The sequence below is a fragment of the Candoia aspera genome, chromosome 2 (assembly GCF_035149785.1).
Source record: "Candoia aspera isolate rCanAsp1 chromosome 2, rCanAsp1.hap2, whole genome shotgun sequence".
Taxonomy (NCBI): Eukaryota; Metazoa; Chordata; class Lepidosauria; order Squamata; family Boidae; genus Candoia; species Candoia aspera.
Window position 1 is genome coordinate 823,568 of NC_086154.1, and position 18,652 is coordinate 842,219.

Below are 18,652 nucleotides of genomic sequence, written 5' to 3' on the forward strand. Positions count from 1 at the left end.
CACCAAGTATACAGGTGTGCCCAAAAATACAGCAGCAAAAAAGAGCAAGAGAGAGGAAGGAGGATAGAATTAAATATAATTTGAGTATTTTAAACAACTTTGCACACCTTTAAATTTGAAGCCACTCAGAGCTTGAGGCTCAGGCCAAAAGAGCCTCTTGCTTCCTCCCCACCCCCGGCCTGGTCCCGGCTCTTCAGTGTCCTTCTGCAAAGGGATCATATGCAAAGTCATCTCCTAGGGAAAAAAGGCATTATAAGCTGATCTCTGAATCGGGCTCCTGAAATGAACAAACCTTGAATTCTTTGCTGTCTTCTGAACTCAGCAAAATCAGGATCATTCATCTGCATAACTAAAATGCCACTTAGCGGCTCCAAATAATGTTCCTCTTTACTTGTAGGGATTTCTGGGGAAAATTCAAAAAGAAGCCCAGAGAGAGGAGTGAAAGAAATGGAAACATCTCCCATGTCTTGGGAAGGGAGCGTTGCCTCACCTTGGCCCTCATCGCTGACACTACCCAGTTTTTTTCCTTCTCAAAAGCCACAAATGGTTCTTACACAATGCATTTCTGGAAAGGAAACCTCTTCCACTGGGCAACTCTTTCCTCCATCCCCACCACCAAGGGGGATGTAGCAAAGGGGACAGCCTCCTGGCGCTGCTGTCACCCACAGCCACGAAAGGCTAACAAGCAGACACCGCCAGGCAAACACGATCACAGCAGGGGCTGTTCCTAAACCTGAAGGTCCTTCCTGCGCTCAGAACCACAATGCCTTTTCTCCTCAACTCCGTATTCCTGCAGCTCTTTTCCATCACCTTCAACTGCGAGGCAGAACAGCCTTTCCATTTGAAACTTTACAGGGCTTTTGTCACTGCCACAAACGTCCCTAATATTTTCTCTCACAAAATCTGAGTGCTCCAATCTTTTTTTCATGTATCTTTTCGGGCCTGCAGCAGCTCACTGGGAAGTTCTGCTCATAGCCAGAAAGGTGTAGTTAGCCTTCCTCAAGCTAACACTTTCCACTTTTTTCTCTCCTCCCTCATCTCTAATACTGAGACGTGTTTGACTAAAAATATCAGCCCAAAAATTGAATATACAACTTTTCAGCTGGATGTCCAATGGGAGATGAGAAGTGAAATTCAAGCCTTCTCTACACTCATCTCCTTCTGCCTCATGTGCATTTTCTTGTGTCTGTTAAGGAACGAATTTTGCGTGAAGCACCGTCCACAGTCTGGGCATTTGAATGGTTTCTCTCCTATGTGTAAACCTACATGATTTATAAGGCTAGGCCTAGTACTAAAACTTTTCCCACAATCCGGACACTCATACGGTTTCTCTCCTGTGTGAGTCCTCTGGTGTATCACCAGGTAGGAATTCCGACTGAAATTTTTCCCACACTCCGGGCACTCATATGGTCTCTCTCCTGTGTGAGTTCTCTGGTGTTTCAAAAGGCTGGAATTCTCACTGAAACTTCTCCCACATTCTGGACACTGATATGGTTTCTCTCCTGTGTGAGTCCTCTGATGTATCACCAGCTGGGAATTCCAAAAGCAACTTTTCCCACAATCCGGACACTCATACGGTTTCTCTCCTGTGTGAGTCCTCTGGTGTATCACCAGGTGGGAATTCCGAATGAAACTTTTCCCACAATCCTGACACTCATACGGTTTCTCTCCTGTGTGAGTCCTCTGGTGTATCACCAGGTAGGAATTGCAACTGAAACTTTTCCTACAATCCTGACACTCATACGGTTTCTCTCCTGTGTGAGTCCTCTGGTGTATCACCAGGTAGGAATTCCGACTGAAACTTTTCCCACAATCTGGACACTCATAGATTTTCTCTCCTGTGTGAGTTCTCTGGTGTTTCAAAAGGCTGGAATTCTCACTGAAACTTTTCCCACAATCTGGACACTCATACGGTTTCTCTCCTGTGTGAATCCTCTGGTGTTTCACCAGGCTGGAGTTCTGACTGAAACTTTTCCCACAATCCTGACACTTGTACGGTTTCTCTCCTGTGTGAATCCTCTGGTGTATCACCAGGTAGGAATTCCGACTGAAAGTTTTCCCACAATCCGGACACTCATACGGCTTCTCTCCTGTGTGAGTCCTCTGGTGTATCACCAGTTCAGAATTCCGAATGAAGCTTTTCCCACGATCTGGACACTCATACATTTTCTCTCCGGTGTGAGTCCTCTTGTGATTCACCAGCATGCTTGCTAAAGCTTTTGCCGTACTGAGAACACTGGTAGGGCTTCTCGCCGGTGTGGGTCCTCTTGTGCATAATCAGCTGTGATCCATTATCTGTCCTTTTCCCACTATATACACATCTGTGGGGCTTTCCCACCACTGGTATTCTTGCAGTCTCAGGGAGATCAAGACTATTTCTAACCCCATGTGTGGTGGTGCTTCCATTCAAGCGACTGTTTCCTTCGTCACAGGGTGAGGCTTGCCTGACTGTCTGCCCCACGTGGCCATCCAAGTCTCCTCTTCCTCCCCACTGACTTCCAGATAGTTCCCTCTTTTTCTGAATTTGGAAATTATCCCCCTTGACCTCTTCATGTAATATTTGAGTTCCCCATATTTCACATATTCAATTTTTTCCAGCTCAAGAACCCTCTCCTCTTGTTTTTCTCTCCCTCGACTGTCCCCTGCTGGGGAAAAAGAATTTTGGGGTTCTCTGGAGAAAGTGGAGAAGATTTGATTGCTGGCTTGATTTGCTTTCCTTTTTAATACTGCTTCTGATTCTTCATTGTCAAGCAGGCTTTTATCTATAAGATTCAGATAAACGTGTTAGTTTAATTATTATCTACAAAACGGCTGCACAACATGCTGAAACAACAACAAAAAAGCATAGGTTGCAATGAAAAAGGGAAAGTGCCAGAAGGGCAGATTAACCTCTAACATTCATTATGGCTCATTTGCCACATAGAAGACCAGCGAGAGCCGAGTTCGAATCCTGGAATTCGCTCTCCGAACCTGCGACCGCCACAGAAGGGCGCGCACCGGCCTCGAGGCGCGCAGCACCGGCGAACGCCGTCCGGGGCGGGGCGGGGGGGCGCCGGCAGCGCTGGCGGAGCTCCCCTCTGGCCTCGCCCCGCGGAGGGCCCGGAACAGCCCCGGCGCACCCCCTGCCCGCCCCCCGCTCACCTCCCGCAGCTGCGGCGGCTGCTCCGGCCCGGCCAGACCGCGCGGCGACCCTCCAGCCGCTCCCCCAGGCGGAAGCCGGAACAGGAAGTGCCCCTGCCCTCCTCTCCTCCGACGTCCCCTCTAGCCGTCCAGTCCTCTATCGCTGCAGCGCCCCCGCCCCCGCCCCTTGGCTGTCGCCCAGCAACCGCAGACGCCGCTGCCGGACCGAGGCTTCCCGGGCGGGCGTCGCTCAGCCCGAGAGCGCCATCTAGCGCCGCGGGGCTGCAACGCCCGCTCGTCCGGCCTCCCCCGAAGGCGACGGACCCCCCGCGACCCTCCACCCCGACCTGTCCCTTCGGGTCTGCCGAGGGTGCGCCGCCGCCGCTGCAGCTGAGAGTCCTGCGCTCCCGCCGGGCGTGGCTCTCCTTTGGGGGGTGAAACCCTCCCCGCCTCCTGGAGCGTCTTCCCTCCTTCCTTCCTTCCTTCCTGGGGCTCGAAAGGGTGCCGGACCGGGGAGCCCCAGCAGGCCACGCCCCCCCCGAGGGCCAGTCCCCCCCGTGCCGGCCAGGGCTGCTCCGAAGGCTGGGAGACCCCAGGAGCATCAGTCCAGACAGCCTTATCGTGCCCCCCTCCCCACATCCCCCCCCAGGAAGAGGGAGATGGAGGCATGGATGTTGCTTCCTCTCCAGCCCAGAGAGCTTCTGGTGGTCCCTTCCCACCCTCCATATATTTCCTGCCCCCTGGATCCAAAGTCCCCTGCAGAGAGCGCTTCTGCCTGCCTTTCTCCACCCTGGGAGGATGGAGGACGCCCACCAGGAAGTTCGTCCCCCTCCCCCTTCCCTTCCCACTGCCACCGACAAACTTCCCCCTCCCTCCTCCAGGGGGCGTCTTGAGGGATCAACAGCCCTGCGGAGTGGGCCACTGCTGCCAAAGGAAGGCATTGGAGCTTCTCCCACTGGGGTGGATTGGGGCCCTTCCTCCCCACAGCCCCAAGGGTGGGACATTGAGTGGATTAGGCGGAGGTCTTTGTGGACCCCCCACCTCTCCCCCAGGGAGCCCCATGAGGAAAGTGGAGGGGGGCTGAAAAAGGCCCTCTGGGCTCCCTCTTCCAGCTGGGCCCTCCAAATGTTTCAAAGGGAGGCCAATAATTCTCCAGGTGTTTCTGTTAGCTCCAATACCTTTGTTTCTTTTGTTTTAATTTTTTTATGCCCGTTTTTGTTCCTTGAGTCTGTTTTGGGGAACATTCTGTCCCTCTTTCTTTTCCTTCACCACCCTGCACAGAGCAGGGGGCACCGCTGGGTTCTGGCAAGACCCTCCCTGTGTGCAGAGCCAGAACGGACCCGCTGGAGGAAGCTGGCCCTGATCCTCCTGCTCACGCTGGTCTCCTTCTCCCTCTCCCTCCCCAGAGCCACGTTCCTCCAACTCTGCCAGGAGCAAACTCTGGACGGGGGCCGTGGGGGCCGTGCTGGGGGTGGCCTTCCTGGCTGTGGGGCTCTCCCTCTACCTGAAGAGCAAGAAAGGTGAGTCTTTGGGGCTGGATAAGGTGAGATGGGGAGGGGATCATGTAGGGGAGGCATCTGATCAAGATGGCATAGAAGGTCTTCCTGGACCCCCCCAGTCCCAAGGCTGGTGGCCCCACTGAGCCACCACAGATCCTCCAATGGCACTAAACAGCCAAAGAAAGAGGGAAATCCTTGGAGGAAACTTTGAGGGGTGATCGTGGTAATCTGTGGCCCACCCCGGAGAGATCCATCATGCATATCTAGATATGTAGAAGCCAGTAGGGAGAAATTTTCTCTGGAACATTTTTGTCCTACATAATGCAACATACTATGGGCTCTCAGTGGGGAGTGGGACCCCTACGTGCTCCACCCCATTAGCGGTTCTGATTGCCTCTTTTTCTCCTTTCAGCAACCCCCATCCAACCCCCTGCAGGTAAGCATTTTCCATTCCCTCCCAATCTGAACCTCTCCCACAGATTAGACGTGTTTTTTTAATTCTCAAATTTTTCCTTTTTTAATATGAAATACCTGCAGGGAGAGGGGGAGGCCTCTTCTCTTGATGAACCCTCTAATTAAGCCATTCAGAGATAAATTCCGTCTTGTCAAGGTCACCCTGGAACCTCCCTTTGCAGCCCCTCGGCTGACCTTGGCCCCCCTTCAAGTCCCAGGAGATGAGAGGGGGAGGAATCCCTGGTCCTTCGCAGCCTTTTCCTCCCGGGAAGGGGCGGATTCTCCCTCCATCCGGTCCCTGCCCATCAACCACCCCCCTGCAGTGTGTGCCTTCCTTGGGGGAGCTGAATGGGAGGGGGAGGGGGAAGCCCACCCCGTGTTTTTCCTGCAGACTGTCCAAAAAAAATTATTTACACTGAAGGTTTTACTGTATATTCTAATTTTCTCCCCTATCTTTTTTTCACAGCACTCATGAGTTAATCCTGCTATCGCTTCCTGCTCTTAGATGCAAAAGGATTCTGCCTGTTTTGTAACCTTGAAGGATGGAGGTTCAAGGCAGTGGACTGTAGAGAGGAGGAGAATTGCAGCCTGGACCTTCTCCTGCCGAGACCCACCAGCTTCCTTTTATGGCCTCTCTTTCTTTTGAGGGAGGGGAAATGGGGAGGGGAGCTAGAGACCATCTAGTCTGCCCCCAGGAACTCTTGGCCTGCTTCTTGCTCCAGACCCCCCAACGTCTCCTGTAATGGAGTTTTTAAAGGTTAATAAAAGAACTCTAAGCAGGTAACGACAGTCTTGCAAAGTAGAAGCATGAACCAAAAGAGAACTTGCACATTAAGCTTAATTACATTCAGAAATAGAATTCAGTCTTCACACAGTAGTTAAACAAAGAAAAATAGAGATAGCTTACAGATGCAGTAGATCTGGATACAGGTAGATTCACGGTAGAAAGTACTTAATCATTACTGGTTCTTCATAGACATTTTTATGGAAATAGAAATTTCTGGTGTGAGATGAAAGGGACAAGAGCTGCATTCTGCAGCACCTCCTGCTTGCAGGTGTGTCAGAAGATAATGGAGATTGTTAATCCCCAAGCCCAAGAAGAAGGAAGAAGTGGAAATCAGGTGACCCGTGTGACATCCCACAAGCACAATAGAGATGTGTTTATTAGAGAGACCCCCTTATGCTTATGAGACAATGCTGAGTTGACCCCGGATAATTCCAACATCCTGCTCAGCACAGATCCCCATTCAGAGCAATGGCCACAACCCATCCACCCCACAGCCACCTCACCCAAAATCCATCTGGCGCTGGATTTTGGGTGAAGCCAAACCTGGAGGCCACCAGATCCAGAGAGATCCAGATGCTCCACATGTACCAGCCACCCTAGGATCCCCCATTCCTGAGGAGTGATCTCAGGGACCAGCTGCTCTTTTCCCAGCAGCGCCCAACCTCTTTTCCCTTCTCACCCCTTCCCTCCCTCGGGTCCCCCACTCGGTGCTCCATCTTTCCCGCCTTGAATCCACAGGAGCTTCATCCACACTGTGGTTCTCCTCTGAGTCAATTCCCTTTGCTTTTATTTGCTGTTAGGATAGAGACTGAGTTGGAGGAGGAAGAGCGCAGTCCGGAAAAACCGCCAAGCCAAGCTGAGGAAAAAAGCGAGGAAGCTTTACGATTGAAAAGAAGACTTGGGTGGGAAGAAACAGAACAGCTGATGGGGCCGGGCAGTGCATCGGGTTCGCCACCGCCAATCAGCGCGCGCGAGAGGCCCGCGGCAAGGAGGGCCGAGCAATGAGAAGCCCGATTGGCTCTCAATGGGCAGCAGTGTGATTTGGCAGCCTATAAAAGGCGTAGGAAGGGCCAGAAGGGCGCCGGAGGGTAGTGCTCCTCTTTGCGGCTGTTTGGATCCGCCTCAGCACCCCTGGAACTGGAAAAGGCTTGCACTCTTGGCAACCGCAGTCTTCCTGTGGCGCCTACGATCCCTCCACCCATCTTAAGTGACCCGATTCCCGTAACTGGAATCCCGTGAGAGGTTTCTGCCTCCGGAACCGCTGCCGCCCGCTCGCCTTCAGGATCCTCCTCCACTCCCACCGCTTCAGCAGCGCCCGCCCCGGACAGCCCCGTCTCACCGTCGCCAGGAAGTCAGCTCTGGGTTGCTTGCCTCGTGGCTTTCCGCCTCCGCTCGGTCTCGTCTCGCCCGCATCTACCGGATTTCGCTGCCTCAGAGTTAACGGCTCCCTCCCAGCCTTCACCCAGCCGGTCACTCAGCCCTGTGTAATCCATTAATTCCAGAGTCACTTGCTGCGATGGGCGGCGATAGGAATCAAATAAACAAACAAACAGTTCCACCTTATATGGTATTCTGCCTGTGTTGCCCACGGTTTCATTTGTTTTTTCTTGGGTTTGGGAATCGGTTTTACCTCAGCTTTTGTGGCCTTGTCATTGGTAGGCTCTTCCTTTGTTTTAGTCTGAATTCTCGAATGACATATATAGCTCTCTAACTTAAACTAATACTTGGCGGGCTGCTTCTCATAGATCACGCAGTTATTGAGTAACTTGTTCAATAAAGAACTATTATATTAAATTGGGAGCCAGTCAGTTAAACAGGACATTTGCTGTAAAACAACAAACTTTTGACGGCAGGAACCCCCTGCAAAGACGTGAGTCGATGCTGTCTGAATAGCTTCATCTCCGCTCCACCTTCTCCCAGGTCAGAGGCCCTCTGATTGATTCCCTCCATCCCTGAATTTCTGACCCCCTGCAGAACGTGGGACGTTTTCCACACGCATCTGAAGGTCGTTTTTCCGCACGGCCCCTTTTGCCGGGAGGGAGCCCTTCCTCCGAAGCTCTCCCCACAGTCCACACATTTATGGAATCCAGGGTGGATTCTTTGCCACAAGATAGGAATCCTGTGATCCCTTCCATGCTTTTGGCACCCATCTTGGTGGTCTCTGCAAACCCAATTTATCTTTGAGTGTTTTTGCGCAGAAGAGGCAGTCCCCTCCCTCCCTGCCTCCCTCCCGAGAGCCTGTTTCAGGAAGAGGAGCTCCTGCCATGCAACAGATTTTTCCTAATTGTATTTCACTCGATTTGGGTCCAGATTGATTTCCAAATACCCCCTTCAGTTGAGGCTTCCTTGCTTGTGGCGTTTTTGCATTGGATTCATTTTAACTCTCATTAGAAATATTAAGGCCCAGATCCATGGCCTTCCCTGGCTCAATTCAGCTCCAGTGCCCACCTTTTGATGTGAATCCTGGATTAGTTTGCTGGGCTGGACCATCTTGGATTTGATGAGACCGAGCAGCTCAAGATTTCTTACTCCTGTCCTTTGACTGGTTTCTTGCCTGGTATTTTTTGGATCCATTCGCTCTGCCAACTTCTTTTCCCCTTCTTTGGGCCCGAGAGTTTCAAACAGCTCCTGGGAATTCGCATTCACTGCCCATCAGCTCCTTCAGAGGAAGAGAAGGAAGAGAAAGGGTGGCTGAGCTAAACTCGGAGAAGGTAGCAAAGATCCAAACATGGTACGTGATGGTGAGTTTCTGGCTGAAGTTCTGCCAAAACCTCTCCACTATTTGTGAAGGCCATTTTCTTGAGCAGCGTAAGGGAACCTGAATCTAGTTCCTCCTTTATGAGTCGTGGAAATATTCAAGAAGATCCATTCGTCTTAAGGGAGGACACATCTTGGTACAGTTTCCTCTCCAACGTTAATTTTCCTTCTCTGTCCTTTCAGAGCTCAGCAGGAATCAGGTTGCAGGTGGTGAGAGGAGAGAAGCTTGGAAAATTGGCGGAAAGGTGACCCAGTGGGACAATCTGAATCCTCTATGTACATTATGTAATTATCCGATTATTATAAGCATCATTTACTATAGTAATTTATCACAGAGAAAATTTCACCCGAGGGCTGAAAGGGGAGATTCCCCTCCATGGGGCTCTGGCACCCCCAACGCCCTTGGCTCCCCCAAGCCAGGTCTTAGAGCGTTTCTCAGGCGAAGGAGGGGCCTTCACCGCAGAGGAGCCGCTCGGAGGAAGAAATGGCCTTTTCAGCCACTTCCACCCGACCTCCAAGGGCCTTTGGGATGCACTTCTAGGCACACCGGATCCCTTCCCAGAGGGGCCACCTTCCTTGCTGTCTCCAACACAACCTCTTCACAGAGAGCTCTTGGGGGCCATCCAGGCAGGGCCCCCTCCTTGGGGAAATGCACCGCCCCCTCCCCAGAGGACAGGAGACCCTGACAGAGGCACATCCAGTCCCCCGGGGTGAGGGGCAGAGAGGCCTTTCCCCTCCTGGCCCGGAAGGGTCCAGGCAGGCCCCCCCCCCCCCGTGCAGACGAGAGTCCGAAGGAGTGTGTCCTTGCGTGTGGATCAGAATCCCTCTCTCTCACGCTGGGAACATGCCAAACATTCAGGCGGCTCCTAGCTGCTCACCTGGAGCAAACATCCAAGGTTTCTCCTGCCTCCCCCCAAATCTTAATTTCTCTGAGTCTCCCCAAACCCATCCCAGCAGCTGATGGGACACCGTGGAGGTGCCCCATAACTTGGTCCCATTTCCCGTCCTTCCCGAACGACTGCAGACAGTCCTGCCCCATCTTGTGCAGCAGAGCCCTCCAGATCCTCAGGGAGGCTCCCTGCTATCTCCTCCCCCCAGGCAAAGCGCACCCAACGCCTCCCACCCTCCCTTCCTCTTTGAGGCCCGGATTCTCTTGGCTGCTCTGCTCTGGAGATGCTCCGGCCCGTCCACCTCCTTCCCAAGATGCCACAGCCAGTCAGGGCACCAAGCAGAGCAAGTCTCCCTCACGAGACTTCCGTCCTTCTGAGGATCGGGTTGGCTTTTTCTGCAGCTGCGTCACACTTGTGGCTCATGCTCAGCTTGTCAACTGCCGATCTCAGGACGGCCCCTGTGATTCCTGTGGCCGTGTCGCACGACTGAGAGTCCACGCTGCCCCCCACACAGCACCAGAGCAGGGAGATGCCCGGTCCCACGTAGCCAGGCAAGACCAAGGAAGAAAGACAGGCACAGACTCAGGAAAGCCTCTTTAATGCTCATCGGAGGCAAATACAGACCCTGGCAACGGCAGCCCTCCCAGCGAGATCTTCAGGCGCGGCCTCTCTGGCTTCTTCCCGGGTTCCTTGTCCCTGAGGCCAAGTTGCCTTTCTCAGATCAACAGCCAATGGACTCTCCTTCGGCCTCTCGATTTCTTCCTCATTCCATTCCTTTCCCAAAATCTCTCATGCCTGGACAGGGGTTTGCAGCAGTGGAGCGCCATGGGGTTTCCTGGTGGCCTCCCATCCAGCACTAATCACCTGCAACGGGTCCATATCCTAGTCACAGACAACCCTCTCCTACCCAGGGCCACCCCCTCCCAAACCGCACCGCAGGGTTGTTGTGGGACGCTCGTAGCCTGGGTTGAAAGAATGCAAAGCCTCAGAGGGGCAGGAGAGTCCCCAGAAACACTGCCGCTCTGCTGCTGCCCCCCGGTGGCCCTGCTGAGCTCTGCAGTCCTGCCAGGCTGCAGGGAGACTTTGGGGAGTCTCTTTCAAGAGGGCTTGGACTACAGCTCCCATCATGTCCCCCGCATGGCTGACACTGTTCCAGCACTCGCAGCCCCAGAGCAGAAGCCCCCCAATTCCCGTCTCCCGGGCGGCCGTCCTGCTCTCCTCTGCGATGGCTGGGTGACCTCAGTTGCCTCCCCGCTTTGGGGCTCCTCAGACAGTTTGGGGTGCCACGGGGGGCCCTGCTTTTTGTTCTGGGCAAAGGACCCAGTCCTGACCCGACAGGAGAGGGGCCCGAGCGATCCTGCGGCCAGTGGCTTTGATCTTGGGGAAGGTCACGCTGATGTCCCTCTCCCTGGCCGCGGGGGTCCAGGATAGGGGGGCGGGGGGGACGTCTCCCCCAGAGCCCCTTAGGGCCAGAGCAGAAAGTCCACGCTAAAGCCGTTTATGGCATAGAAGACGTTTGCCGTGGGGGGGAAGACCAGCTCTGCAGAGGGTGAGAGGTGGGGAATGAAGGGGCAGCCCCTGAGGAACCCCACCGGCCCAAAGGCCTCCCCAGATGCCCTCCAGCCCAGGCCCCCCATGCAGGTCGCCCTCTGCAGAGCCCAAGCTGCGCGATCTGCCCGAGGCCTCCGGAGGCCCCGCGCTCAGGGCCATAGGGCAGCCAACCCCACCACACGGGACTCCTCCCAGTGGGGGAGCTTCTCCTGGGCTGGACTAGATGGCCTCAATGCCTCCTGCCAACTTGGCGGTTCGAGAACTTCACCCTGAACAGCTGAGAGCTGCACTCTCATCCAGTTAAGCGGAGGACAAGCCCCCCAGCGACAGATAAGCACCAGCCGAGCGTGAGAAATATCAGTGGATTCGGGGGGGGGGGGTTGGGGCCGCCACATGAGGAAGGAGTGTGTGGATGGAGGGACCGTCTCACAGGCAGAGGCGATTTGGGCTCCTGTTGGCAATATATTTACACAACATCCGTTCTGAAGGCCACGTTGGGGGGGGGGGAGCGGTATTTCCTGCCTGGCACCTTCGTTCTGGGCTACTGGTGGGAAGGACCTTTGACCTATCCAGGTGCAGCTGCTTGGACGAGAACATGGTTCTGCTGCCTCGCTTGGGGTGGGGGAAGTAATAGCTCGTCTTGGGGGTGGCTAGCACCATAGATCTTTCCCACCGAATAAGAACGTTGCCCCTTGGGTTTGGTATTTATTTTATTTTTATTTATTGGTCTATTTATTGTAATTTATATTTTATGATTTTAATCTTGGTTTTATTGTAAACCACCCAGAGTCCCCCTTTCTTGGGGGAGATGGGCGGTAATAGAAGTTTGAATAAACAAACAAACATGTGAATGTAACTAGTGCGCCAAACACGGGCAAAAACTATCCCCTGTAACTCCCCCCCACCCCCATCAAAGGCTCACAGCTAAAGAGAGCCAGTTTGGTCTACTGCTTAAGGCAACAGGGTAGAAAACAGGAGACAGAGAGTTCTAGTCCTGTCTTAGGCACAAAAGCCAGCTGGGTGACCCTGGGCAAGCCGTTCCCTCTCAGCACAACTCACCTCACAGGGTGGTGGTTGTGGTGAAAATAGGAGGAGGAAGGGGTATTAGGTATGTTCGCCTTGAGTTATTTACAAAAATAATAAAGGCAGGCAGGCAAGCAAACAAGTCGGGGTGTGCGTGCTGAGATTTTGCTTTCAGGAATTGGATTTCCACTGGTTGCAGCATTCCAGGGACTCTCTTGCTCCCCTCAGTTTAACTTCCAAAAGGAGCATCGGGACTGGCCAGGGCGACCTCGCCAGGCCCTCCAGGAAAGCCAGTCCACTCTCCACCAATGCACCCACCCACCCACCTTGGCCTTCCGGTAACAGCTGCAACAGCTCATAGTCAGGGGCCACTTTCTGGTTCCGGTTGTGCTTCGCCACCACGGTGGGGGCCTTATCTTGGCTTGTTACCTGCGGAGGAGCAGAGAGAAAGGGGCTCAGCCAACCCACTAAGAGGGAAGGGACAGGCAGAGATGACATTTAAATTTGAAGCCACTCAGAGCTTGAGGCTCAGGCCAAAAGAGCCTCTTGCTTCCGCCCCCCCCTCGGCCTGGTCCCGGCTCTTCAGTGTCCTTCTGCAAAGGGATCATATGCAAAGTCATCTCCTAGGGAAAAAAGGCATTATAAGCTGATCTCTGAATCGGGCTCCTGAAATGAACAAACCTTGAATTCTTTGCTGTCTTCTGAACTCAGCAAAATCAGGATCATTCATCTGCATAACTAAAATGCCACTTAGCGGCTCCAAATAATGTTCCTCTTTACTTGTAGGGATTTCTGGGGAAAATTCAAAAAGAAGCCCAGAGAGAGGAGTGAAAGAAATGGAAACATCTCCCATGTCTTGGGAAGGGAGCGTTGCCTCACCTTGGCCCTCATCGCTGACACTACCCAGTTTTTTTCCTTCTCAAAAGCCACAAATGGTTCTTACACAATGCATTTCTGGAAAGGAAACCTCTTCCACTGGGCAACTCTTTCCTCCATCCCCACCACCAAGGGGGATGTAGCAAAGGGGACAGCCTCCTGGCGCTGCTGTCACCCACAGCCACAAAAGGCTAACAAGCAGGCATCGCCAGGCAAACACGATCACAGCAGGGGCTGTTCCTAAACCTGAAGGTCCTTCCTGCGCTCAGAACCACAATGCCTTTTCTCCTCAACTCCGTATTCCTGCAGCTCTTTTCCATCACCTTCAACTGCGAGGCAGAACAGCCTTTCCATTTGAAACTTTACAGGGCTTTTGTCACTGCCACAAACGTCCCTAATATTTTCTCTCACAAAATCTGAGTGCTCCAATCTTTTTTTCATGTATCTTTTCGGGCCTGCAGCAGCTCACTGGGAAGTTCTGCTCATAGCCAGAAAGGTGTAGTTAGCCTTCCTCAAGCTAACACTTTCCACTTTTTTCTCTCCTCCCTCATCTCTAATACTGAGACGTGTTTGACTAAAAATATCAGCCCAAAAATTGAATATACAACTTTTCAGCTGGATGTCCAATGGGAGATGAGAAGTGAAATTCAAGCCTTCTCTACACTCATCTCCTTCTGCCTCATGTGCATTTTCTTGTGTCTGTTAAGGAACGAATTTTGCGTGAAGCACCGTCCACAGTCTGGGCATTTGAATGGTTTCTCTCCTATGTGTAAACCTACATGATTTATAAGGCTAGGCCTAGTACTAAAACTTTTCCCACAATCCGGACACTCATACGGTTTCTCTCCTGTGTGAGTCCTCTGGTGTATCACCAGGTAGGAATTCCGACTGAAACTTTTCCCACAATCCGGACACCCATACGGTTTCTCTCCTGTGTGAGTTCTCTGGTGTTTCAAAAGGCTGGAATTCTCACTGAAACTTCTCCCACATTCTGGACACTCATACGGTTTCTCTCCTGTGTGAATCCTCTGGTGTTTCACCAGGCTGGAGTTCTGACTGAAACTTTTCCCACAATCCGGACATTCATATGGTTTCTCTCCTGTGTGAGTCCTCTGGTGTATCACCAGGTAGGAATTCCGACTGAAACTTTTCCCACAATCTAGACAGTCATATGGCTTCTCTCCTGTGTGAGTCCTCTGGTGTATCACCAGGTAGGAATTCCGACTGAAACTTTTCACACAATCTAGACATTCATATGGTTTCTCTCCTGTGTGAGTCCTCTGGTGTATCACCAGGTAGGAATTCCGACTGAAACTTTTCCCACAATCTAGACATTCATATGATTTCTCTCCTGTGTGAGTCCTCTGGTGTATCACCAGGTAGGAATTCCGACTGAAACTTTCCCCACAATCCAGACACTCATACAGTTTCTCTCCTGTGTGAGTCCTCTGGTGGATAAGCAGGCTACACTTCAAACTGAAACTTTTCCCACAATCCGGACACTCATATAGTTTCTCTCCTGTGTGAGTCCTTTGGTGTATCACCAGGCTGGAGTTCCGACTAAAACTTTTCCCACAATCCAGACACTCATACGGTTTCTCTCCTGTGTGAGTCCTCTGGTGTATCACCAGGTAGGAATCCTGACTGAAACTTTTCCCACAATCTGGACACTCATATGGTTTCTCTCCTGTGTGAGTCCTCTGGTGTTTCACCAGGTTGGAATTCTCACTGAAACTTTTCCCACAATCTGGACACTCATATGGTTTCTCTCCTGTGTGAGTCCTCTGGTGTATCACCAGGGTGGAGTTCTGACTAAAACTTTTCCCACAATCCGGACACTCATATGGTTTCTCTCCTGTGTGAGTCCTCTGGTGTATCACCAGGTGGGAATTCTGACTGAAACTTTCCCCACAATCTGGACACTCATACGGTTTCTCTCCTGTGTGAATCCTCTGGTGTTCCACCAGGCTGGACTTCACACTGAAACTTTTCCCACAATCCGGACACTCATATGGCTTATCTCCTGTGTGAGTCCTCTGGTGTATCACCAGGTTGGACTTCAAACTGAAACTTTTCCCACAATCTGGACACTCATACGGTTTCTCTCCTGTGTGGGTCCTCTGGTGTATCACCAGGGAGGAATTCTGACTAAAACTTTTCCCACAATCCAGACACTCATACGGTTTCTCTCCTGTGTGAGTCCTCTGGTGTATCACCAGGTGGGAATTATGACTGAATCTTTTCCCACAATCTGCACACCGATACTGTTTCTCTCCTGTGTGAGTCCTCTGGTGTATCACCAGGTAGGACTTCAAACTGAAACTTTTCCCACAATCCAGACACTCATATGGTTTCTCTCCTGTGTGAGTCCTCTGGTGTCTCACCAAGCTGAAATTCCGAATGAAACTTTTCCCACAATCCGGACACTCATAGGGTTTCTCTCCTGTGTGAGTCCACTGGTGCTTCACCAGGCTGGAATTCCGACTGAAAGTTTTCCCACAATCTTGACACCCATATGGCTTCTCTCCTGTGTGAGTCCTCTGGTGTATCACCAGTTCAGAATTCCGAATGAAGCTTTTCTCACAATCTGGACACTCATATTGTTTCTCCCTGGTGTGAATCCTCTTGTGATTCCCCAGGGTAGAGTGCTTGCTAAAGCTTTTGCCACACTGAGAACACTCGTAGGGCTTCTCACCGGTGTGGGTCCTCTTGTGCATAATCAGCTGTGATCCATTATCTGTCCTTTTCCCACTATATACACATCTGTGGGGCTTTTCCACCACTGGTATTCTTGCATTCTCAGGGAGATCAAGACTATTTCTGATCCCTTGTGTGGTGGTGCTTTGATTGAAGCAACTGTTTCCTTCCTCGCAGGGTGAGGCTTGTGTAATCTCTCCCATAAGTGGCCATCCAAGTCTCCTCTTCCTCCCCACTGACTTCCAGATAGTTCCCTCTTTTTCTCAATCTGGAAATTATCCCCCCTGACCTTTTCATGTAATATTTGAGTTCCCCATATTCAATTTTTTCCAGCTCAAAAACCCTCTTTTCCTGGTTTTCTCTCCCTCGACTGTCCGCTGCTGGGGAAGAAGAGTTTTGGGGTTCTCTGGAGAAAGTGGAGAAGATATGATTGCTGGCTTGATTTGCTTTCCTTTTTAAAGCTGCTTGTGATTCTCGGTTGTCGAGCAGGCTCTTTTTGGCATCCTTTTTGCCTATAAGAGTCACATAATAGTGTTACTTTCATCATTATCTACAAAACGGCTGCACAACATGCTGAAACAACAACAAAAAAGCATAGGTTGCAATGAAAAAGGGAAGTGCCAGGAGGGCAGATCAACCTCTAACATTCATTATGGCTCATTTGCCACATAGAAGACCAGCGAGAGCCGAGTTCGAATCCTGGAATTCGCTCTCCGAACCTGCGACCGCCGCAGAAGGGCGCGCACCGGCCTCGAGGCGCGCAGCACCGGCGAACGCCGTCCGGGGCGGGGCGGGGCGGGGCGGGGGGGCGCCGGCAGCGCTGGCGGAGCTCCCCTCTGGCCCCGCCCCGCGGAGGGCCCGGAACAGCCCCGGCGCACCTCCCGCCCGCCCCTGCTCACCTCCCGCAGCTGCGGCGGCTGCTCCGGCCCGGCCAGACCGCGCGGCGCCCCTCCAGCCGCTCCCCCAGGCGGAAGCCGGAACAGGAAGTGCCTCTGCCCTCCTCTCCTCCGACGTCCCCTCTAGCCGTCCAGTCCTCTATCGCTGCAGCCGCTGCCGGACCGAGGCTTCCCGGGCGGGCGTCGCTCAGCCCGAGAGCGCCATCTAGCGCCGCGGGGCTGCAACGCCCGCTCGTCCGGCCTCCCCGGAAGGCGTGGGCGGGTCCGTGGCCGGACTCCGGGCCGCCCCGCCCCTTTCGACCCCGCGGCCGCCCCGACGGACCCCCCGCGACCCTCCACCCCGGCCTGTCCCTTCTGCGAGGGGGGAAGTCTTTATTATTTATTCACAACAACCCCGGCCAGGGCTGCTCCGAAGGCTGGGAGACCCCATGAGCATCAGTCCAGGGCCATGCTGGTGGGGGGGGGTTCCTGGCTGTGGGGCTCTCCCTCTATCTCAAGGGCAAGAAAGTTAAGTCTTTGGGGCTGGATAAAGAGATACGGGGAGGGGATCATCTGGGGAGGCATCTCATCAAAATGGCCAGGACAGTCCTCCCAGGACCCCCTGTCCCAAGGCTGGCCCCACTGAGCCACCACAGATCCTCCAATGGCACTAAACAGCCATAGAAAGAGGGAAATCCTTGAGGGGACCTTTGGGGTTGATCCTGGGTAATCTGTTGCCCACCCTGGAGGGATCTGTCACACATATCTAGATATATAGAAGTCAGCATGGACAATATCTCTCTGGAAAGTTTTGTTCTACATAATGCAACATATGATGGGCTCTCAGCGGGGAGTGGGACCCCCAAAATGCTCCACCACATTCGCGGTTTTGATTGCCTCTTTTTGTCTTTTTATTTTATTTATTTATTCCACAAATTTATACTACTGCCCGTCTTCCCCCAAAGAAGGACTCTGAGGGGTTTACAATAAATTAGTCAATTAAAATTAAAAACAGCAATCCTAATAAAACATAAAATATAATACCATACAATAAAATGAAAGTAGAAGATAAAAAATCCAGATGGCTACAAATATCGTAAAAGGAGGGAAGCATTCCCCAGGAATGACTACCCCCCTCCCCTCCCCAGGAACGGCAGCAGAGCCAGGTCTTCAGGCTCCTCTGGAAGGCCGGGAGCGAAGGGACCAGTCTCACCTCCAGGGGAAGAATGTTCCAGAGGGTGGGTGCCACTGCAGAGAAGGCCCGCCTCCTGGACCCCGCCAGACGGACTTCTTACAGAGGGGGTCCGCAACATGCCCTTTCTGCATGAATGGGTGGGACAGGACGATGTAATAGGGTCGAGATGGTCCCTCAGGTAGCCTGGCCCCATGCCATGCAGGCCTTTAAAGGTGATAACCGACACCTTGAATTGGACCTGGAAGCAGACTAGTACCCAATGCAGCTCGCACAGCAAAGGTGTTCCATGTGCCCTTCCAGGGGCACCAAAGATAGCCCGCGCAGCTGCATTCTGGACCAGCTGTAGCTTCCAGATACTTTTCAAGGGTAGCCCCATGTAGAGTGCATTGCAATAGTCTATACCGGAGATGACCAGGGCATGAGTGACCTTTTGGAGGGCCCATCGGTCCAGGAAGGGGTGTAACTGGCGTACAACACAACCTCACTGGTTAACGGGGGCACCACAACCACTCCTACCCACTGTCATGGTCCCTGTTCCAATGTTCCTGAAAAACATCATAATGTGTTCCCATGCCATGGTGCTGGTTCCATCCTTTCCTGCCACCCCCATTGTAGCACCACCTTTGTTAATATAAACAGCTGCAGGGAGGGGGGAGGCCTCCTCTCTTGATTAACCCTCTAATTAAGCCAATTAAGGACAAATTCCATCTTGCTAAGATCACACTGGAGACTCCCCTTGCAGCCCCTCAGCTGACCTCAGACCCCCTTCGAGTCCCGGGAGATGAGAGGGGGAGGAATCCCTGGTCCTTTGCAGCCTTTTCCTCCCTGAAAGGGGCGGATTCTCCCTCCATCCGGTCCCTGCCCATCAACCGCCCCCCTGCAGTGTGGGCCTTCTCCATTTTGTCTTTATTTTTATAAAATGAATAATG

At 52.7% G+C, this 18,652-nt stretch overlaps 1 protein-coding gene and 1 pseudogene across 2 annotated transcripts; one reads left to right on the forward strand and one right to left on the reverse strand.

Annotated features, from left to right (window-relative positions):
• Positions 1-18,652, forward strand: part of LOC134491907 (zinc finger protein 91-like) — a 362,387-nt pseudogene that overhangs the window by 54,992 nt on the left and 288,743 nt on the right.
• LOC134491930 (zinc finger protein 208-like) lies at positions 84-16,630 on the reverse strand. 2 transcript variants are annotated; one of them, XM_063296014.1, is made up of 3 exons: positions 16,553-16,630; positions 13,668-16,165; positions 84-2,206 (listed from the first exon to the last, which is right to left on the reverse strand). In XM_063296014.1, the coding sequence occupies exons 2-3, from the start codon at positions 15,854-15,856 to the stop codon at positions 1,135-1,137; spliced, it is 3,261 nt and encodes a 1,086-aa protein (XP_063152084.1). In that variant the 5' UTR covers positions 15,857-16,165; positions 16,553-16,630; the 3' UTR covers positions 84-1,134. The 2 variants fall into 2 exon arrangements, 1 of the variants encoding a protein (XP_063152084.1); XR_010067378.1 differs by lacking the exon at positions 84-2,206 and adding an exon at positions 12,429-12,509 and having other exon boundaries at positions 12,762-16,165.